Source organism: Trichomycterus rosablanca, chromosome 18, assembly GCF_030014385.1.
Source record: "Trichomycterus rosablanca isolate fTriRos1 chromosome 18, fTriRos1.hap1, whole genome shotgun sequence".
In the NCBI taxonomy this organism is placed as follows: domain Eukaryota; kingdom Metazoa; phylum Chordata; class Actinopteri; order Siluriformes; family Trichomycteridae; genus Trichomycterus; species Trichomycterus rosablanca.
In genome coordinates, this window is record NC_086005.1 from 17,262,174 (window position 1) to 17,285,637 (window position 23,464).

General features: G+C 40.5%; 1 protein-coding gene across 1 annotated transcript; it reads right to left on the reverse strand.

Moving 5' to 3' along the window:
- Nucleotides 1-243: 243 nt before the first annotated feature.
- ddx56 (DEAD (Asp-Glu-Ala-Asp) box helicase 56) lies at nt 244-19,818 on the reverse strand. Its single transcript, XM_063013777.1, has 14 exons — nt 19,746-19,818; nt 12,533-12,694; nt 11,267-11,421; nt 10,693-10,863; nt 10,444-10,534; nt 8,163-8,404; nt 7,927-8,061; nt 7,057-7,170; nt 6,873-6,967; nt 3,162-3,235; nt 2,535-2,624; nt 2,334-2,439; nt 1,326-1,420; nt 244-624 (listed from the first exon to the last, which is right to left on the reverse strand). The coding sequence occupies exons 1-14, from the start codon at nt 19,800-19,802 to the stop codon at nt 541-543; spliced, it is 1,671 nt and encodes a 556-aa protein (XP_062869847.1). The 5' UTR covers nt 19,803-19,818; the 3' UTR covers nt 244-540.
- Between the last annotated feature and the right edge of the window lie 3,646 nt (nt 19,819-23,464).

Sequence of the window (23,464 nt, forward strand, 5' to 3'; positions counted from 1 at the left end):
GCTCTCCGTGCACAGTGCTGATCGGTATATGAACTCGACTCGTGCAGGTAAAAATTGCGGCCTGTACTAAGCACGTGTCCGAGGGGGGGAGTGTCAGTTGAGAAGCGTCCTCAGTCAGCGGTGGAGGGTTGAATCAGTGGAGGATGCAATCAGGGTAATTGGACACAACTAAATTAGGGGAGAAAATCAAATGCTCAAAACAGATTTTTTTTTATATTTAGAAAATTCAATTCAAACAAAACATTTTGAGAAAACATTTATTTACATATAAATGGCAGGAAATTATGGCAGTTGAAATTAGAAGCAGTATGTTCCTGACGAAAGGGAGAAGCTTAAATGTTCACAATGCAGGGAAGTGAAATAGTGAAACAGTCAGAATCCTTTCTACTCTGTTAAATCCATCCCTAGTATCCAAGCATTCAACATAGATGTATGATCCAGTTTCTTATTGCAGGGATTATTAAGCAGTAATATCCCAAATTCTCCATTGTGTGTGCAGTCTGAACTTGTCGTTCTTGGCTCCAGATCAGTTCATGTACATTAACACTTGCTCTTCTGCTTCCCGCCGCCACTTTTCCTATTATAGCGGAAACTTTTGAGTGGGTTCTTGCCTCTTATGTTTTTCTGCAAACATGAAAAGAGAGCAGCATTAGACTTAACTTCATATCAGCATTATTGCCTGAAACAGCTAGTTCAGGCACTTTGACTGGACTGTAGGAGTCCATAGGAGACTGTTGCAGCAGCAGTGAGGTGATACTCCATCTGACCTCCACCACCACAACATGACTGCATTTGTTTTCATTTTAAGAGGGTAACTAAATTCATGTACTGGTAATTAGGTACAGTATGTACTTAAGTAAATACTTGGCGATGTGTTTTTTTCCCTCCCAATATAATCGTATCCAATTACCCAATTGCATTATGCTTCCTTTCTACTGATGTTGACCCCCACTCTGATTGAGGAGAGTCGTGACTAAGACACGCCCCCTCCGACACGTGTGCAGTAGCCGACTGCATCTTTTCACCTGCACAAGACGAGTTAATATGTGGATCAGCTTTGCACACTAAGAGTCACACACTGATCCTATTATCCCTCGTCTCTGTGCAGGCGCCATCAGAGGTCGTAATTGTATCCATTATGAGGAATCCCCGCTGGCACCCTCCCTGCGAACGAGTCAATCATTGTTCGTGTTGTCCAGCCTGTTGGTAGCAGAGATGAGATTCGATCCAACGAGTTCGAGATGTCAGCTCTGGTGTGCTAGCGTGTTTTGCTAGCATATTTTACCTGAGTGCCTTATATTGACCTTTTTTTAAATCAATCTTACCTTAAAAGCAGTTTTCATGACTCCCTTTGGGTTGGGCTTTTGCTTCTTTTTCCACCGTGAAAGAGGATTGACAAGATTCTTCATAGTAGCTGGAACTAAAGCAAGCATAAGGGAGGAAAACACTTTAGCTCCATTACTGCAATATGTTCCAGTTACTTCCAAACAACTGTTCATCTTTTCCCCTTCTCGGTTTAGACATAGCCAATTTACCACTGCACTTGCAACATGGACAGAGGAGGCTTGCAGGTTAGATTCCTATAAATAGCTTTAACATATCTGGAGAAACACGCTATGCTTGTTGTATTCCTCTGCCACTTAAATAGTAGGCATCTGTGTTGCCATAGCAAGGAAATGACTCCAACTCTGACTCTCCCTCCATTATATGTGTTTTATTGTGTATGTAAAGTACCGGACCAGGCCGGTGCCACCACTAATGCTTACACTACACGACTTTCAAGGTGTTCAGATCGCTGTACAGTTCACACTACACAACTTGATCTCTTGTAATCAGGAGTCTTTTAAGTCATTGTGGTTTTCACATGTATGATATGCAGTGTAAAAGCAAGTAGGGATCAAAATGCAAGCGAATTCCGATTTCCCAGCTGCAGCATCTAGCGGCGACCTGCTGCGAGCGAAAATCGGCAAAAAGGTGAACTAGGCATTAGACTCGGACCTGGGTTGCTGGTGGTAAGCTAGCAATCAGCTTCTGTATTTTGGTGGTGCAGCATTCTAATGCCCTAGCCACACCCCACAAAGACCCAGATAAAACTCAGCAGTGTCACAGCCAGGTTGTGAGCTTGACAGACCAAATTGCTCACTGAGGGAATGAGTTCCACATTCTTGCCTCTGCAACAATGACTACTAGTGTCTGGTTGAGGAATTACAGTGAACATAAGGTGGTCCACCATGATGGTTGGTGGCTTTACACATGCTGGAAGGTGTGTGCTTGTCTGCGGCCCTACTCAACCACTACACTGAAATCGAAAAATAAACTAAAAGTAGTCTTACTCAAATATTCCGGCACGTTTCTCAGGTGGGGTTTAACGATGGCAGGATGAAGGTCTTTGTCATGTCTGAGCAGTTGAAGATCTCTGGGATTGTCCTCAAAGTAGGTCTGCATCACAACAAACACGTTTTAACTGTGCTTCCTTAAACTATAGGAACTGATTAAAAATGTGTCCAAACTGTATACGGTATGTGTGCATTAACCTTCAGCTTCTCAGAGTTGAGCAGCTCCTGTTTAATCTCCTTTAATCTGGCCTCCTTCACTGCCTGCTTGGTCACCGACCGCATCGCATCCTACAATGTTTCAATAATTTAAAGAACTTGATATAGCAGCATACCAACATATATGTATGTAACATGCTTTAACAATGTAACAAGTTTAAAGTTTTTTTTCTATTTTATTTATGCATTTTCTCCCATTTTCTCCCAATTTAGCATAATTAATTTGTCTTCCACTGCTGGGGGATCCCTTATTGCAGTCGAGGTAGGTATATTGCTGCTCACGCCTCCTCCGGCCCGCAGGCAGCCCATAGCGGAACCCTTTTTTACCCATGCATTCTGCACAGGCGCCTCTCTATCTGCTAATCAGGGTCTTTACACAGCGTTTGAAGACCCCACCCACATAGTCCGGTCATTCCGCCCTAGCAGAAACGTGTCTGTTATGCCCGCTAGATGGTGCCCAGCCGACCGAAGGTGCTGGTGTGCTAGCGGAATATCCTGCTGCGCCAACTGGGCGCCTAAAATTATTTTGAAGTTCAATCCTCAAATCTGCAAACAATAACAAGATGTACATACTAGTATTGTTAAAGAATGATAGAAATATATGCATACCCGACATCTGTATCTAAATCCTTCAATTTCTTCCATTTTAAACTTGTATGGCTTCAGGGTGCAGTTTCCACTATCTGTATATAAGAGGGGAAAACATTTAGTCTTTAGGTAACATTGCTTTGATGTAGAGAAACTTACTATCTGTGGGATGAATTGGAATGTCAAGGCATCCTGACCACAAAATGCTTATGTGTGTAAATATTCACTCCACAATCTTAAGCTAAGCCTTTCCAAAAGAGTGAAGACTGTTATAGCTTCAAAAGGACCAACAGTCAGGTGGCCACATACTGTTGACTATGGTATACAGTCATGTAAAAAAGTTAGGACACTCCATGAAAACCTTTGTCTTTTTGACATATTTGAACATATGCTCATTTGAACAGTACTGCGAGATGGAGCTTATATAACTAAACAAAAAAATGTTGAAAATTACTTTTAAACACAAAGTTGTAAAATGTAATGAACAAAAATGGTGAGAAAAAAGTTAGGACACCCCCACATTTATTACTACTATTACACATTTTACTACTTATATGTCTCAAATTAGAATCAGATGCACCACATCGGCTGCAATGATTAGACCAATGTTAGAGGACATTGGAGTTTTATTTAAACCTCAGGCATTAGTTCGGTTTGCTCTTGATTGTTGAAATGAGTGGTACCACCATGGTGAGATCTAAAGAGCTCTCTAAGGCCCTCAGAAAGAAGGTTGTACCGTGGGGCCAAAAAGTATTTAGTCAGCCACTGATTGTGCAGGTTCTCCTACTTAGAAAGATGAGAGAGGTCTGTAATTTTCATCATAGGTACACTTCAACTATGAGAGACAAAATGAGAAAAAAAAAAATCCAGGAAATCACATTGTAGGATTTTTAAAGAATTTATTTGTAAATTATGGTGGAAAATAAGTATTTGGTCAATAACAAAAGTTCAACTCAATACTTTGTAACATAACCTTTGTTGGCAATGACAGAGGTCAAACGCTTCCTGTAAGTCTTCACCAGGTTTGCACACACTGTAGCTGGTATTTTGGCCCATTCCTCCATGCAGATCTCCTCTAGAGCAGTGATGTTTTGGGGCTGTCGCTGGGCAACACGGACTCCACAAATTTTCGATGGGGTTGAGGTCTGGAGACTGGCTAGGCCACTCCAGGACCTTGAAATGCTTTTTACGGAGCCACTCCTTCGTTGCCCGAGCGGTGTGTTTGGGATCATTGTCATGCTGGAAGACCCAGCCACGTTCCATCTTCAATGCTCTCACTGATGGAAGGAGGTTTTGGCTTAAAATCTCACGATACATGGCCCCGTTCATTCTTCCCTTAACACGGATCAGTCGTCCTGTCCCCTTTGCAAAAAAACAGCCCCAAAGCATGATGTTTCCACCCCCATGCTTCACAGTAGGTATGGTGTTCTTGGGTTTTTCTTCTTCCTCCAAACACGACGAGTTGAGTTTTTACCAAAAAGTTCCATTTTGGTTTCATCTGACCACATGATATTCTCCCAATCCTCTTCTGGATCATCCATAAGCTCTCTGGCAAACTTCAGATGGGCCTGGACATGTACTGGCTTAAGCAGGGGGACACGCCTGGCACTGCAGGATTTGAGTCCTTCTCGGCGTAGTGTGTTACTGATGGTAGCCTTGTTACTTTGGTCCCAGCTCTCTGCAGGTCATTCATCAGGTCCCTCCGTGTAGTTCTGGGATATTTTGCTCACCGTTCTCATGATCATTTTGACCCCACGGGATCGAGGGAGATTATCAATGGTCTTGTATGTCTTCCATTTTCTTACAATTGCTCCCACAGTTGATTTATTCACACCAACCTGCTTGCCTATTGTAGATTCACTCTTCCCAGCCTGGTGCAGGTCTACAATTTTCTTCCTGGTGTCCTTCGACAGCTCTTTGGTCTTGGCCATGGTTGACTGTTTGAGGCTGTGGACAGGTGTCTTTTATACAGATAACGATGTCAAACAGGTGCCATTAATACAGGTAACAAGTGGAGGACAGTAGAGCTTCTTAAAGAAGAAGTTACAGGTCTGTGAGAGCCAGAAATCTTGCTCGTTTGTTATTGACCAAATACTTATTTTCCACCATAATTTACAAATAAATTCTTTAAAAATCCTACAATGTGATTTCCTGGATTTTTTTTCTCATTTTGTCTCTCATAGTTGAAGTGTACCTATGATGAAAATTACAGACCTCTCTCATCTTTCTAAGTAGGAGAACTTGCACAATCAGTGGCTGACTAAATACTTTTTGGCCCCACTGTAGATGCATATGAGTCTGGGAAAGAATATAAAAAGATCTCAAAACAATTAGAAATCAGTCATTCCACTGTCCGGAAAATAATTTACAAGTGAAGAACATTTAAAACAACAGCCAACATGGCCAGGTCAGGAGTCCTAGTAAGTTCAGCCCAAGAGCAGACCGCAAAATGCGTAAATAAGTCTTCAACAATCCAACAATGTCATCATGGGACCTACAGCTAGCTCTTGCCACTGTTGATGTCAAGGTACATGAATCTACCATCAGAAAGATACTGCACAAGTTTGATTTTCATGGGAGGTGTGCAGGGAGGAAACCCAAAAAAAACCCATCAGGGCAAGACTAAAGTTTGCCAGAAAACACCTAGACAAAGACCAGGACTTCTGAAACAATGTGCTTTTGACAGATTAATCCAAAGTTGAATTATTTGGGCACAGTAACAGAAGCACAAGAACTCATACCAACTGTGAAGCTTGGAGGTGGAAATGTCATGGTTGCAGCAGCAGGGCCTGGCAAGCTCTCCATTATATAATCCATGATAAATTCTTTACTGTATCAGAGGGTGCTTGAGGAAAATGTAAGACCATCTGTCCAAAAACTGAAGCTGAAGCAGAGGTGGACCATGCAACATGTCAACGACCCCAAACATTCCAGTAAATCCACCAAGAAATGGCTTAAATAAAAGAAATGGAAAGTTCAGGAATGGCCAAGTCAAAGCCCGGATCTTAATCCTATTAAGATGCTGTGGGGTGATTTGAAACGGGCTGTGCATGCAAGAAACCCCTCAAAAATCTCACACAGTTGATGAAATTCTGCATGAAGGATTGGGAAAAACTTTCTCCCAGTCGAGGTGATGATTATAGGAAATATATGTAGTCATGCATGTAGTCAAAAGTATATGGACACCTTACCATAAGCTTGATAGACATGCCATTTCATAAAGATAAGCATTAATATGAAGAAAACACCCCCCCCCCCCCCCCCCCCCCCCCCCCTAGGAGTTTTCACTCTTCTTCAAAGAATTTTCACATTATTTTAGAGTGTGTCTGTGAGAATTTGTGTTAACGTCATTTAGTCAAAGAAACATTTGTGAGGTCAGGTGGTAGACAAGGCCTGGCTCAGGGCTCAATGTTCCAGTTTATCCCAAAGGTGTTTAATGAGGTTAAAGTCAGGTCTCTCCAAAAGAGTTCATCCACAAAACATTGGTCGAGAAAACGGGCACAGTCCTGCTGGAACAGGTGAGAGCCTTTCTTAAACAGTTGGCAAATACTTAAACACAAATTATTTTAAAATAATTTTATACACCTGTTGGTAACTGGTGTAGCTGAAACACCAGAACAATTAGAAAGGCTATCCACATACTTTGTCACATAGTTTATTATTTTACATTTTACTACTGTTTTAATGCATCCTCAGTAACTTTTCCTCACAGTTTAGGAGTTCATTAGTTACCTCCAGTAAGAGCACCCTCCACCTCCTCCAGTAGTGACATCTCTAAATGGGAGACGAAGGTGAGGGCGGTGCCAGGGTTGTCAGCTCTTGCAGTTCTGCAAAAAAAAGGGCCTGGGTAATATTTATATTACTAAATATAATAGAAATAAATAGATGTTAATGTGTTGAAAGCGTTAATGTTCACCTTCCAACTCGGTGGATGTAGGATTCAACAGAGGTGGGAAAGTCAAAGTTAATGACGTTCGCCACATTCTGGAAGTCAACGCCTCTGGATACACCATATTCTTTATCTTTACCTCTAAAAAAAAAAGAACATTTATTAAATTAATTTACAGCTGTAATGGACTACACTTGTATGTATTTTAAAGCAAGGATTTTCAACCACTGGACCTAAAACACCTTTCCGTGGTCCTCAGATCTACAATTCGGAAAAAGAAAAAGTTTTCAATCACACTACCAGTACATTTCTTTACTGGCCAAAAGAATGCAAACAGCTGACTATTACCTAGCTGGGCATTCCATTCCAAAAACATGGGCATTAATATGCCTTTACTTATCTGGGAAGGCTTTACACAATATTTTGAAGTGTCTCAATGGGAATTTGGGGCCGTTTAGTCATTCACTGACTTAATATAAGGGCTATGGGAAGGCCATGTGGAATTCCTTCACATCAAACCCTGCCTATGGATCTCACTTTTTGCACAGTAATGCTGAATCAGGAAAGGACCTTTCCCAAACTGTTGCCACAAAGTTTACAAGTATAGCATTTCTTTTATTTATATTAATTTTATACAACTGTTAGCAACGGGCATGGCTAAAACACATGATCTCAATAATTTTATGTCCGCTGCCCAGATACTTTTTTGGCAGTGTAGTGTATAAATCTCATTGGTGCTATTGGCCAGCCAGAGGTCTGCTCAGGGTGCCTGAAACAGCCTAGCCACTGAGAGGTGCACTTATTAGTCAAACCTCCATCCCCTTCATACAGATCAGTGATAACTGTGGGCCTGAAAATGAACAAGAGTGAAAAGCCCTGCTGTACAGAAAACCTTACGTTCTACTCTTTGCTGTATTTTTCTTCTTTCCTTTGCTTTGGGCACATTGAGAAGCTGGATTATCAAGGCCCTGCTCATCTGTGGCAATGATGAAGTCATAAAATCCCTGGTTGAATTGGGATATGATGTGACACCTTCAAGATCACAAGAGAAAAACATAAACATTTAAAAACAACATAAATCTTCCGGTAAGTGACTTGAACAGCAAGTGCAACTTTGGTGCAGCAGTGTTAACCTGGAGTGAACAGGAAGTTCCGAGTTAAGAACGCAGGAAGGAATGCTAAACTGCTCCAAGAAAAGTTTAAGCCTGTAGCAGCGGTCCAGACTGCCGACGAATATGAGCGTCTTGCCTCGAACTAGGCCCAGTTTAAGGAGAGTATAGATGAGAAGGAACTTGTCTTCTTCCTCACATTTTACACTGTACTGCTGTAACTGGGAACTGTCCGGCAACTGGGAGCCTTGCAGCTTCAGAGTAACCTACAGAGAACATAACATGAATAAAGCCAATGGTTAAACAGACTGGAGGATAATTTTACCTTTAAAGGTGACATAATATTGGAGTACTGGGTGGACAAATTTAAATGTAACAGCATTTCATTGGCTGCATATAGAAATAACCGGAAAACAAACATGGACGCAGTCCAAAACGCTTTGGAGAAACTGAACAAAATTTCACATTTGTTGAAGTTTAAATGAAGATGACTGCTGGATTTACAGTCATGTGGACGCTCGGTGAGGCAGCAGTAAAATACACTAACCCACTACTGCAGTGATCCAAGGTTCGAACATCAGTGGTGCTATTGGCCACATATTAGTGCACTCTCAGTGCTGGTCCCAAGCACAGAGGGTTGCGTCAGGGAGGGCAGTCAGCATAAAAACTGTGCCAGATCAGGTATGCAGACCAGAATAAAAAATCTTTAAAAATTAAAAAAATCTTCATTTAGAGACTAATCAACAAACACTTGGTTTAAAACCTAAGACTGAAACACTGGATTAACATATTAATATTTCAATACAAACATAGAGTGAAACAGAGACTAGAGAAAAAACCTATGACATACTACTCAGGTACCGACAGGGCCCCATATCAGTATGCAACCAAAATTATTTTACCAGTTCACGAAAGACACCTGGATGATGTACTACTCAGGTCATAATTTTCAGTATGCAACCAGAGCTAACTTCATAGGGTAGTGCAACCCATCATGGAAAGTGGCCGGTTTTGACATGCTATAAAAATTGGGCGGAACCTTTGTTCATGTGCCCCATAGAATGGTTTGCTTTTGACACATATATGGCTCAGTACTACACTGCATACTACTACGAGGAGTGAAGTATGCAGTGTACAGTACATACTGAGTGCAGTATGCAGTACACAACATACACCGATCAGCCATAACATTAAAACCACCTCCTTGTTTCTACACACACTGTCCATTTTATCAGCTTCACTTACCATATAGGAGCACTTTGTAGTTCTATAATTACTGACTGTAGTTCATCTGTTTCTCTGCAAAATAAATATCCAGACAACAGCGCCCCGTGGGCAGCGTCCTGTGACCACTGATGAAGGTCTAGAAGATGACCAACTCAAACAGCAGCAATTGATAAGCGATCGTCTCTGACTTTACATCTACAAGGTGGACCAACTAGATAGGAGTGTCTAACAGAGTGCACATTGAGTGGGCACAGTATTTAAAAACTCCAGTAGCGCTGCTGTGTCTGATCCACTCATACCAGCACAGCACACACTAACACACCACCACCATGTCAGTGTCACTGCAGTGCTGAGAATGATCCACCACCTAAATAATACCTGCTCTGTGGTGGTCCTGACCATTGAAGAACAGAATAAAAGGAGGTTAATAAAGCATGCAGAGAAACAGATGGACTACAGTCAGTATTTGCAGAACTACAAAGTGCTTCTATATGATAAGTGGAGCTGATTAAATGGACAGTGAGTGTAGAAACAAGAAGGTGGTTTTAATGTTATGGCTGATCAGTGTATACTGAGTGATACTGATACTGAGTGCAGTATGCAGTATACAGTACAAACTAAGTGCAGTATGCAGTATATACTGAGGGCAGTATACAGTATATACTGAGTGCAGTATAAAGTATATACTAAGTCCAGTATGCAGTATATACTGAGTGCAGTATGCAGTACACAGTATATACCGTGTGCAGTATGCAGTATACAGTATATACTGAGTGTGGTATGCAGTATACAGTATATACTGAGTCCAGTATGCAGTATATACTAAGTGCAGTATGTAGTATACACTGAGTGTAGTATGCAGTATATACTGAGTGTATTATGCAGTATACAGTATATACTGAGTGCAGTATGCAGTAAACAGTATATAGTTAGTGCAGTGTGCAGTTTACAGTATATATTAAGTGAAGTGTGCAGTATATACTGAGTGCAGACACTTTGCTTTCTGTATTTCTCCACCACTAATTGTAAAATAATTGGTTTATGAAGAGTAACTCTAAAAGATGTGCTGTATACGTACTGGATTATGTAGAACCAGCTCCTTCAAGGCCTGAACATCATCATTGAGTGTAGCAGACATTAAAAAAGCCTGGTAGATCTTAGGCAAGTGACTGTGGGGGAAACAAATATGTATATTTCAGTCATTATTTAGTCTTTAAGCACTGTTTACAAATTAATGATTAATAAACATTAAGTAACACAAAAAAACATCAAAAAACACCCACAGCTACAGAGGTTCTTACAAGTGCTCTGTGTTTAAAACACTTACCAAATAAGGTTTTTAAGATCAGCTTCAAAGCCGAAAGAAAAGAGGAGATCAGCTTCATCGATGACCAGCATCTCCAGAGAAAAGTGCAGCACTAAGTTCTGAGCATTGATGTGAGCTTGCACCCTAGACGGAGTTCCCACCACAATATCTGGCTTTTCCATCAGAATAGGCCTACAAAAACACATAGAAATGCATTTCAATCCAACGTTTGCATATTTCCAACTCAATGTTTTTTTTTTTCTGGATTTTCCACCGTTATCTCCCAATCTTGGCATTTTCAAACCCTGACTGTGAATCCACAGGATTTGAAGGATTTGTTCTTTAATTAAATGAAACCATGTTTTACACAAATTTGTTCCCTTTGTGTAACATGATTTGTTTAATGATCTTAAATCATTTAAATTGTAATAACACATGCAACCACAAAGCAAGCAATTACATTTTAACACCATGAATATCATTTTGTCAGTTTTTTTTCTTTCCATTGAAATTCTGACCCAAACAACAATTTCTACACTATACAACTACATCCACTATATAAAATAATATAAATGGATTTTTGATATGAACTCACCTCTGTGCTGATATTTCTGCTTTACCAGAGATGTCAGTCACCCGGACATCCCTCGCACAGTAAGCAGTGAGCTGACGAATCATGGCCTGTACTTGTTGGCCCAGCTCTTTGGTGGGTACAAGGATCAAAGCTCTTACCGCCTGTTCTCTTACCGTCTGTCACACAAATATAATTACATAAATCTTTAAATGCATGAAAGTGACATTTACCTGTGCAAATAAATCTTATTGTATTTTTATTTTAAAACATCTTTTAAATGCTTTTTAAAGAAGTGACTCTTACTGTCTGTTGCAGAATATTGCTAAAGATGTTTAGGTCAAAGCACAAAAGTTTTTTGAGTTGGTTTGGATGTACAATCTGGAACATTGTCCTGCTAAAAGACCCCAATTGTTTTGGAAAAGGCAACCAACTTGCCCAAAGTCTTTGAAGGATGAAACAGTTTCTACATTCTTTACCATATTTTAATTTATTTTTAGATGCCAAAAATGCATTTTCTTAATGTCTAATTTGACCATGGAACCCAGATTTAGTCAAGTTCCAGAATTGTCAAACAAACTCCAGGCACTTACACTTGTGGTTAGGTAAAGAAAATGCTTTTTTCTGCCACACCTTCCAAAAACCTGTGGGCAAACAGGTGGCATTCAGTTGCAGATTTAAAAAATGATTTTTTTTTCCTCCTCTTTTTTCCCCCGATTTTTAGGGCATCCAATTTTTACCCTATTGCATTACGCATCCTCTCTACTGATGCTAACCCCATTCCGATTGAGATGAGCGAAGTGACACAGCCCTGTGCAGTAGACAACTGCATCTTTTCACCTGAACAAGGCGAGTTCATATGCGGATCAGCTTTGTGTACAGAGACACACCCTCTAAATTCTAATATTTTTCTGTCAATTTTACTGTCATAGAGAAAGTTTTTTTTTTAAATGAAGAAATGGCCGCTCAGGTGGCGCAGCGGTAAAATACGCTAGCACACTAGGGCTTGGATTTTGAATACATTGTATTGAATCTCAGCTCTGCCATTCGCTGATTCACATATGAACTCAACTTGCAGGTAAAAAGACGCAAAAAATGCATTAAAAAAAAAAACTATTGGAGAAACGAAAAAATTATAATACAGTAAAATAGTAAATGATGATAAAATATAGCTTCCAAAATAAAACAAAAAGCCAGAAGCAAACTTTTGAGGACATTTTATTACATAAAACGTGATTTTTTTTATGATGATTACAAATCAGATTAAAATCTTCAAATGTGATGCACTACCTGCTTGGAGGTAAGGATCTGCTGGATCACAGGCACAGCATAGGCAGCTGTCTTTCCTGAACCTGTTCGAGCTCTGGCTAGAAGATCTTTTCCATCTAAAGCCAATGGAATGGCTTTCTCCTGAATAAGCGTTGGCTGGGCCCATCCTAGGTCAGCTATTGCCTAGCAGGAGTCACACATACACAGTGAATAATGACAAACACTGGCAAAACAAGACTAAAGTACAGCATATTTCAAAGAAAACCATTTTAAATTTAAACTTTAAATATTCGCAAGCTGTGATTATGCAAATATGTTTTATCTTGATTTGGTAAATAATTAGCTTTTGTGAAGGCCAAATCCATTCAAAACCAACTACCAAATTTTGACTAGGCACTTTGGTAAAACATTACAGCTGATGGGTATGAGTCTGACAGATCTTTGCCACTCATTTTTACAACAGGGTTACTTATTGTGATTTGATTTCTGTGATTCAGAAAATCTATTTCAAATACAAACATACATCTTATATGTATATCACAGTGGCGATTTCTCTAAGACTGCAAGGGAAGCTCAGCTTCCCCTAAAATGTCAAAAATTAAATGGTCAAATATGTACAGTTGACTACAAATGCGTTAGAACACGTTCATCTTGAAGACGAGTTCGTTCAGAATCAGCTACTTATCACAAATCGACTCGATTTTGTTAACTTAACTCATACATTCCCGGAGCGTCAATGCATTTACCCGCAGACGCTGAGCATCTCTTTGCTCCTATGGGGCTGCATGGGCGGTCATTGGATAAATGCCACAATGTTGTCCCGCCCCCAGACGCTGAGCGTCTCTGGGGGTAAATGGGGCTGTGGGCGGGTCTGGACGCTGAGCTTCTGCAAGATGATTGGAGGATCAGTCGAAAGGCTGAATCCCGTTTTGATTGACAGCTGTCGCTGGGAGCTTCAGTACCATCGCAGATTTTGCGAGTGAAGTCGGAAGACAAACTGCAACCCATTTCATGCCATTTTCTTGAAAACTAACAAAGGGGAGAATTTATACATTTATATATAAATAAATTTACAAATTTTATGATGTAAGCCGACAATGAGCTTCCCCTCCTTGAAAGACCAGCAGCCGCCACTGGTATATCAGATCGGAAATACATTCTGACAAGGCTATGTTTAGGTTACGGTTACTTCTTAGGATAAGATTTTGAAAGATTTACTGCCAGGTGTATAATTCTTAAAAACAAGCCAACACTAAATATTTGCGCCAGTGAATATTAAAGTTTACACTATAAAGTTTTTATGTTGACCTTATACAAAAAAAATTAGTTTAAGACAAATCGGTTGATAAATAATTACAAAGTGTACCAGAACATGTAAGTGCATAGATGTTGGGAATCTCACAGAAGCTCTTTTCCATACAGCACTTCAAACTGAGTTGCCAGATTCATGTTTTTAACTTTAGTTCGAAAAACTCAGTGCATTTTGTACTTAATGAATAATCATGAAATTGTTATTATATAAATTTACAGTTTACAGAAGCCAAGGAGCCTTAACAGAATCAGCTTTATTTGCCAAGTACAGTGTATCACAAAAGTGAGTACACCCCTCACATTTCTGCAGATATTTAAGTATATCTTTTCATGGGACAACACTGACAAAATGACACTTTGACACAATGAAAAGTACTCTGTGTGCAGCTTATATAACAGTGTAAATTTATTCTTCCCTCAAAATAACTCAATATACAGCCATTACTGTCTAAACCACCAGCAACAAAAGTGAGTACACCCCTTAGTGAAAGTTCCTGAAGTGTCAATATTTTGTGTGGCCACCATTATTTCCCAGAACTGCCTTAACTCTCCTGGGCATGGACTTTACCAGAGCTTCACAGGTTGCCACTGGAATGCTTTTCCACTCCTCCATGACGACATCACGGAGCTGGCGGATATTCGAGACTTTACGCTCCTCCACCTTCCGCTTGAGGATGCCCCAAAGATGTTCTATTGGGTTTAGGTCTGGAGACATGCATGGCCAGTCCATCACCTTTACCCTCAGCCTCTTCAATAAAGCAGTGGTCGTCTTAGAGGTGTGTTTGGGGTCATTATCATGCTGGAACACTGCCCTGCGACCCAGTTTCCGGAGGGAGGGGATCATGCTCTGCTTCAGTATTTCACAGTACATATTGGAGTTCATGTGTCCCTCAATGAAATGTAACTCCCCAACACCTGCTGCACTCATGCAGCCCCAGACCATGGCATTCCCACCACCATGCTTGACTGTAGGCATGACACACTTATCTTTGTACTCCTTACCTGATTGCCGCCACACATGCTTGAGACCATCTGAACCAAACAAATTAATCTTGGTCTCATCAGACCATAGGACATGGTTCCAGTAATCCATGTCCTTTGTTGACATGTCTTCAGCAAACTGTTTGCGGGCTTTCTTGTGTAGAGACTTCAGAAGAGGCTTCCTTCTGGGGTGACAGCCATGCAGACCAATTTGATGTAGTGTGCGGCGTATGGTCTGAGCACTGACAGGCTGACCCCCCACCTTTTCAATCTCTGCAGCAATGCTGACAGCATTCCTGCGCCTATCTTTCAAAGACAGCAGTTGGATGTGACGCCGAGCACGTGCACTCAGCTTCTTTGGACGACCAACGTGAGGTCTGTTTTGAGTGGACCCTGCTCTTTTAAAACGCTGGATGATCTTGGCCACTGTGCTGCAGCTCAGTTTCAGGGTGTTGGCTATCTTCTTGTAGCCTTGGCCATCTTCATGTAGCGCAACAATTCGTCTTTTAAGATCCTCAGAGAGTTCTTTGCCATGAGGTGCCATGTTGGAACTTTCAGTGACCAGTATGAGAGAGTGTGAGAGCTGTACTACTAAATTGAACACACCTGCTCCCTATGCACACCTGAGACCTAGTAACACTAACAAATCACATGACATTTTTGAGGGAAAATGACAAGCAGTGCTCAATTTGGACATTTAGGGGTGTAGTCTCTTAGGGGTGTACTCACTTTTGTTGCCGGTGGTTTAGACATTAATGGCTGTATATTGAGTTATTTTGAGGGAAGAATAAATTTACACTGTTATATAAGCTGCACACAGACTACTTTTCATTGTGTCAAAGTGTCATTTTGTCAGTGTTGTCCCATGAAAAGATATACTTAAATATCTGCAGAAATGTGAGGGATGTACTCACTTTTGTGATACACTGTATATTAACACACACATGGATATTTTTGGGGTGTTATCTCTTTACAATATACAAATAATACAATATACAGTACAAACAAGACTATATGCAGACAATGTACAGATTTAACATGCTAGGCATAATTTTGTGTGTAAATATATATGTATGTACAGTGTATCACAAAAGTGAGTACACCCCTCACATTTCTGCAAATATTTCATTATATCTTTTCATGGGACAACACTATAGAAATAAAACTTGGATATAACTTAGAGTAGTCAGTGTACAACTTGTATAGCAGTGTAGATTTACTGTGTTCTGAAAATAACTCAACACACAGCCATTAATGTCTAAATAGCTGGCAACATAAGTGAGTACACCCCACAGTGAACATGTCCAAATTGTGCCCAAATGTGTCGTTGTCCCTCCCTGGTGTCATGTGTCAAGGTCCCATGTGTAAATGGGGAGCAGGGCTGTTAAATTTGGTGTTTTGGGTACAATTCTCTCATACTGGCCACTGGATATTCAACATGGCACCTCATGGCAAAGAACTCTCTGAGGATGTGAGAAACAGAATTGTTGCTCTCCACAAAGATGGCCTGGGCTATAAGAAGATTGCTAACACCCTGAAACTGAGCTACAGCATGGTGGCCAAGGTCATACAGCGGTTTTCCAGGACAGGTTCCACTCGGAACAGGCTTCGCCAGGGTCGACCAAAGAAGTTGAGTCCACGTGTTCGGCGTCATATCCAGAGGTTGGCTTTAAAAAATAGACACATGAGTGCTGCCAGCATTGCTGCAGAGGTTGACGACGTGGGAGGTCAGCCTGTCAGTGCTCAGACCATACGCCGCACACTGCATCAACTCGGTCTGCATGGTCGTCATCCCAGAAGGAAGCTGACGCACAAGAAAGCCCGCAAACAGTTTGCTGAAAACAAGCAGTCCAAGAACATGGATTACTGGAATGCCCTGTGGTCTGACAAGACCAAGATAAACTTGTTTGGCTCAGATGGTGTCCAGCATGTGTGGCGGCGCCCTGGTGAGAAGTACCAAGACAACTGTATCTTGCCTACAGTCAAGCATGGTGGTGGTAGCATCATGGTCTTGGGCTGCATGAGTGTTGCTGGCACTGGGGAGCTGCAGTTCATTGAGGGAAACATGAATTCCAACATGTACTGTGACATTCTGAAACAGAGCATGATCTCCTCCCTTCGAAAACTGGGCCTCATGGCAGTTTTCCAACAGGATAACGACCCCAAACACAACCTCCAAGATGACAACTGCCTTGCTGAGGAAGCTGAAGGTAAAGGTGATGGACTAAACCCAATTGAGCACCTGTGGCGCATCCTCAAGTGGAAGGTGGAGGAGTTCAAGGTGTCTAACATCCACCAGCTCCGTGATGTCATCATGGAGGAGTGGAAGAGGATTCCAGTAGCAACCTGTGCAGCTCTGGTGAATTCCATGCCCAGGAGGGTTAAGGCAGTGCTGGATAATAATGGTGGTCACACAAAATATTGACACTTTGGGCACAATTTGGACATGTTCACTGTGGGGTGTACTCACTTATGTTGCCAGCCATTTAGACATTAATGGCTGTGTGTTGAGTTATTTTCAGAAGACAGTAAATCTACACTGCTATACGAGCTGTACACTGACTACTCTAAGTTATATCCAAGTTTCATGTCTATAGTGTTGTCCCATGAAAAGATATAATAAAATATTTGCAGAAATGTGAGGGGTGTACTCACTTTTGTGATACACTGTATGTATATATATATATATATATATATATATATATATATATATATACAGTGTATCACAAAAGTGAGTACACCCCTCACATTTCTGCAAATATTTCATTATATCTTTTCATGGGACAACACTATAGACATGAAACTTGGATATAACTTAGAGTAGTCAGTGTACAGCTCGTATAGCAGTGTAGATTTACTGTCTTCTGAAAATAACTCAACACACAGCCATTAATGTCTAAATGGCTGGCAACATAAGTGAGTACACCCCACAGTGAACATGTCCAAATTGTGCCCAAATGTGTCGTTGTCCCTCCCTGGTGTCATGTGTCAAGGTCCCAGGTGTAAATGGGGAGCAGGGCTGTTAAATTTGGTGTTTTGGGTACAATTCTCTCATACTGGCCACTGGATATTCAACATGGCACCTCATGGCAAAGAACTCTCTGAGGATGTGAGAAATAGAATTGTTGCTCTCCACAAAGATGGCCTGGGCTGTAAGAAGATTGCTAACACCCTGAAACTGAGCTACAGCATGGTGGCCAAGGTCATACAGCGGTTTTCCAGGACAGGTTCCACTCGGAACAGGCTTCGCCAGGGTCGACCAAAGAAGTTGAGTCCACGTGTTCGGCGTCATATTCAGAGGTTGGCTTTAAAAAATAGACACATGAGTGCTGCCAGCATTGCTGCAGAGGTTGAAGACGTGGGAGGTCAGCCTGTCAGTGCTCAGACCATACGCCGCACACTGCATCAACTCAGTCTGCATGGTCGTCATCCCAGAAGGAAGCTGACGCACAAGAAAGCCCGCAAACAGTTTGCTGAAGACAAGCAGTCCAAGAACATGGATTACTGGAATGCCCTGTGGTCTGACGAGACCAAGATAAACTTGTTTGGCTCAGATGGTGTCCAGCATGTGTGGCGGCGCCCTGGTGAGAAGTACCAAGACAACTGTATCTTGCCTACAGTCAAGCATGGTGGTGGTAGCATCATGGTCTTGGGCTGCATGAGTGTTGCTGGCACTGGGGAGCTGCAGTTCATTGAGGGAAACATGAATTCCAACATGTACTGTGACATTCTGAAACAGAGCATGATCCCCTCCCTTCGAAAACTGGGCCTCATGGCAGTTTTTCAACAGGATAACGACCCCGAACACAACCTCCAAGATGACAACTGCCTTGCTGAGGAAGCTGAAGGTAAAGGTGATGGACTAAACCCAATTGAGCACCTGTGGCGCATCCTCAAGTGGAAGGTGGAGGAGTTCAAGGTGTCTAACATCCACCAGCTCCGTGATGTCATCATGGAGGAGTGGAAGAGGATTCCAGTAGCAACCTGTGCAGCTCTGGTGAATTCCATGCCCAGGAGGGTTAAGGCAGTGCTGGATAATAATGGTGGTCACACAAAATACTGACACTTTGGGCACAATTTGGACATGTTCACTGTGGGGTGTACTCACTTATGTTGCCAGCTATTTAGACATTAATGGCTGTGTGTTGAGTTATTTTCAGAAGACAGTAAATCTACACTGCTATACAAGCTGTACACTGACTACTCTAAGTTATATCCAAGTTTTATTTCTATAGTGTTGTCCCATGAAAAGATATAATAAAATATTTGCAGAAATGTGAGGGGTGTACTCACTTTTGTGATACACTGTACATACATATACATATATATATACACACACAAAATATCGAAAACTAGCATTACATAAATAATAAAATTTATTTGCTCTATCTAATCAAAAACTTGCTTGACACTCCAAGGAAATTTATCAGCAATCTACTCTATTTATTTATCATTTCACTAATTACAAAAATTGATTTACTGATGTAACATTATTTTAAAAATTACAAATCATAAGGTCAACAAATTTTAATATATTATTGCCACGTTCCTCTAGTGGACTGGGACCCACATCTGTAGAATCAAGATTAAGAAAATATAACATAAAGTAGTCTAGTTTTTATGTATTCATATCCAGGCCTGTGTACTTACTGACCTGATCTACCTAACAGAAAGCTTGATGATTAGCTCATCAGATCAGAACAGATTAAATTACATATTTTAGAAGTAGAGGAAAATAACCAAGCAGCCCAACGGATCCAAATAACTTGGATTAAAAGTACCACTCGCTCGGACTAGTTAGCATGTTTTAGCACTGTAACGATGTAAACGTTGTATCTTTAAAGGTTATATCGCAAATTAAACCGCTTTCATTAAAGAATGATCAGTTTGTACCTGGTCACAAATTACAATAACATAAATTTTTATTTAAAGCCAGAATTACCTTTAAAATGCGATCATCCAAACCCATCTCGTGGAAGTGTAATCTGTCGGCTTCCATGTTGTTCCCACGTGGCTTAGCGCATGCGCGTTCTTTACACTATGGAGAAGGACAGTAGAGCTGCGTCCGGAATCGCATACTTCCATACTCAATCCGTTTGTTAAGTCGTGACGTGTCGACCTTATGAAACGTCACATCCGGGTCCAAGTTGGCTGAGACCCCTCGTATTTTCAATATACCACAGTGCTGTGTCCGAGTCGGAAAAAAACTACCCAACTGTCTTTCTACCGCTTTTCTTGCAATTAGATATCATGAAGTCATATTTTTGTTCATAATTTAATGTAAACTGTCAAATTGTATATTCATTACACGTGTTTCAAGCTGTTTTTAATTTACATGTAATATGTTCATATAATTTACATGTGATATCCTGGATTTTTGATTTTTATAAGCTATAAGCTATACTGATTAAAAGTAAAACCAAAGAGTCAGAAATGTCAGTTTTCATGTAATGAATTAAAAATATGACCGCTTACCTCTTGATGAGTTGACATGAAATTAAATAATGACATGAACTAGTGTACTGCACATCTTGTCTATATACAGTGTATATATATATATATATATATATATATATAAAAGACCTTTTCTCGTCCAGATCGCTATTGAGAAGGACTAGAAGTTTATGACTCGTGTTTGTAAACCCAATTTCCAATGACAGCGACACAGAGTTCCATAAGTTTTCCACAAACATTATTTATTTTAACTTTCTTCTTAAATTGGCTTATCCATTAATCCAAGTTTCTTATAAAAACAAAATAAAAACTCAATATGTTCGCAATTGGCGTATAACAAACAAAACTACGGTAAAACATCTATTGCTCCGCGTCCTCTTTCTTTCCGTATATTTTATATATATTTTCCGTATATAGAGCCAATACAATTCTGCCCTCTTAAGGGCTAACCAAATAGGACTAATGAATAACAGCATACATTGATTACCAGGAAAAATGATCAATAGTTAAAATACCAAGTCTCCACTTCAAATAAGTATTGTTTAACCAAACAGGAAATATTTATGACAATAAACATAGAAAATTACAATTAGTGCAATATTGCTTTTACAATATATATAAAAAGGTTCAGAGGTTCAGCCTTATCTTATCATATCATAGTTGTTTGCGTTTGGACCCGGAAATGGTCCGAACGTCACGTGTGACGTCAGACTTAACAAGCCCATAGTACGCGAAATGAGTACGCGAGAGCGGTTAGTATGTCCGAATACATAGTATAAAAAAGAGGTACGCGAGAAGTACCCGGATGACGTACTTATTGGGCAGCCATGTTTGAGTATGCAAGCGATGCACACTTGCGGTCCGCTAATGTATCCCATAATGCAACTGGAGCTGCGTAGGCGTTCAAAGCGGAATAAGAAACAAGAAAGATAGCGGAAAACGGAGTCCTCTGTTCACAAGTGTAAGTAAGATAAATAAAATAAAACATTTTAAAGACGAATAAATAACAAAAACACGATAAATATCCAAAATTTGGCGAGTGGGGTTTGTAATGAGTCTGTAACTATGGTGATATTACGTCATCACGTCCTTACGTCATCACTTGACGTTAGCAAGATGGCGCTTGTAGTACGTAGCGGTGTTTAGTGCATACTGCATACTTCTGTACTGCAAGTATGTACTTTATTTATCGGCCGAGTAGTGCATATTTCCTCCAATCTAGTACGTACTCTGTAGGTATGCGATTCCGGACGCAGCTTATGCCAAGTTCACACTACACGACTTTCCAAGTCGTCAGGTCGCTGTACAGTTCACACTATACAACTGAATCTCCTGCACTCGGGAGTCTTTCAGTCGGTGTATATTTCACACTACACGACTGATCGGCGATAGGGGGTTTCACACTACACGATCCATCACCAACTGGAATCGCAGACGAGCTTCTCTGGTCTCCCTTTCTTTCTTTCTTTTTTTTTTTTTTTTACAAAAACACACGTGAGAAGTGACGAGAAGTTTAATGATACCACGTCCAAAAAAATTAACGTCAACAAGTAGCGAGAGATCAAAGGGTTTGTGCGCTGATGTGCAGCGTAATATCAAGAAGGAAAAATAAATGAATCTGAGTGGATTTGGTAACACGAACAGTATATGGCTTGTTTTGTAGTAAGTTTTGCTATGCAGCGTGGGTATTATGTTTTGTAGAGGATGATCAAATCAGAAATACTGTAAAAAACGTGTGTGTGCCGGTGTATCCTGATATAAACTATATTAATTAAGCCCCTGTCCCCTGTCCTCTCCTGCATTTCCCCTCACGCTGTATCCTGTGTTCTCATTGGCTGTTCGACATGTCACTCATTCCCAGTTGCCCGTCTGAGATCAGATATCTGGCGTGCTAGAAAACTCAATCCAGTCGCCGAGCGCTCGGCAAGCCGGTCGGGTCGAGTTGTTGGATAGTTCACACTTAGCGACTGAGAGCCGAGTTTTGATCGCCGAGCAAACGCTGAGTTGCTCCCGACCCGGAAAATCAATCGCCGACCAGTCGCCGAGCGAAAATCAGGGCAAAAATCGTGTAGTGTGAACTAGGCATTAGGACAGTAGAACGGCTTGAATTAAGTGGCCGCTGCCGGATGTTGGTAAACATTGAATTAAAATAAAGGATTGAACCCATGTCACCAAGAGCTTTGACCAGTGTTAATTTCGTTGACGAATGATTTTCGTAAGTTTTCGTCAACGAACATTTTTTTCGTGACAAAAACGAAGCGATAAATAAATAAAAACTACATAAAAGGATAAAAACTATGACGAAATAAATGGACACTTTCGTCAACGAATAAAAACGAGACGACAATGTTTGGCAGGGACGACATCCAATCAGAACTGATTTAGTTTTGTGGAAGGTAGGGACAAGTTAGAAAGAGATCCAATCATAACTACTTTAGCGTATGTGGAGAGGCGGGACAAGCCGGGTAGCGGTACCGCGGTAAGACCACACTTGCACAAATTTGATCTAAACCCGGGAAGACCAGACTAGCCTGTGAACTTTCTTTACTCATGGAACTAGGTTAACTCGACAACGTCAACAGGGAGAAAGAGGAGACATTGGACACATTTCTCATTTGACGTCATGAAAAACAAGACGATGTGTAAACCACAACAAATCTGGAACGACATCTGGCACTGCTGGCAGTATAATGGCAACATAATGGCACTGCTGCTTTTATGGTACCCAGTTTTATAAAGAATGTAATATGCAATTTGTTATAAACAATGCATATATTTTTCAGGCAGAGCAGGCCTACTGGTCATTAATATTTTATTATTGTTATGCTCAATAAGCAAGGTCATGTAAATAAAGATGTTGTTTAAAATAAGTTAAATCTATTTTTGTGTGTATTGCACATTCAAACATTAATAATATTCCATAACTGATAAATTTTTTTTCATTTTGTGTAAGTGTATATAATGACTTAAATAATTCAAGGGAACTGATGACAAAGCATTTACATTTTACACCCTTTATATTTTAGTCGACTGAATCGACTGTAGATTTAGTCGACTATATTCTTATAATAATTAGTCGACTAAAACTAAAACAATTAAGATGACTAAATTATGACTAAAACTAAATGACATTTTAGTCAAAAGACTGACTAAAACTAAATCAAAATTTGCTGTCAAAATTAACACTGGCTTTGACAGTACTTCATA

Bases quoted from the DNA above. Each gene is read 5' to 3' on its own strand.
- ddx56 (XM_063013777.1), bottom strand. From the start codon at position 19,802: ATGGAAGCCGACAGATTACACTTCCACGAGATGGGTTTGGATGATCGC. The intron at 8,062-8,162 runs GTTAACACTGCT...GTGATCTTGAAG, and splicing joins GAACTTCCTGTTCACTCCAG to GTGTCACATCATATCCCAAT. The intron at 7,171-7,926 runs GTAAGGTTTTCT...TTTTTTTTTTAG, and splicing joins AATACAGCAAAGAGTAGAAC to AGGTAAAGATAAAGAATATG.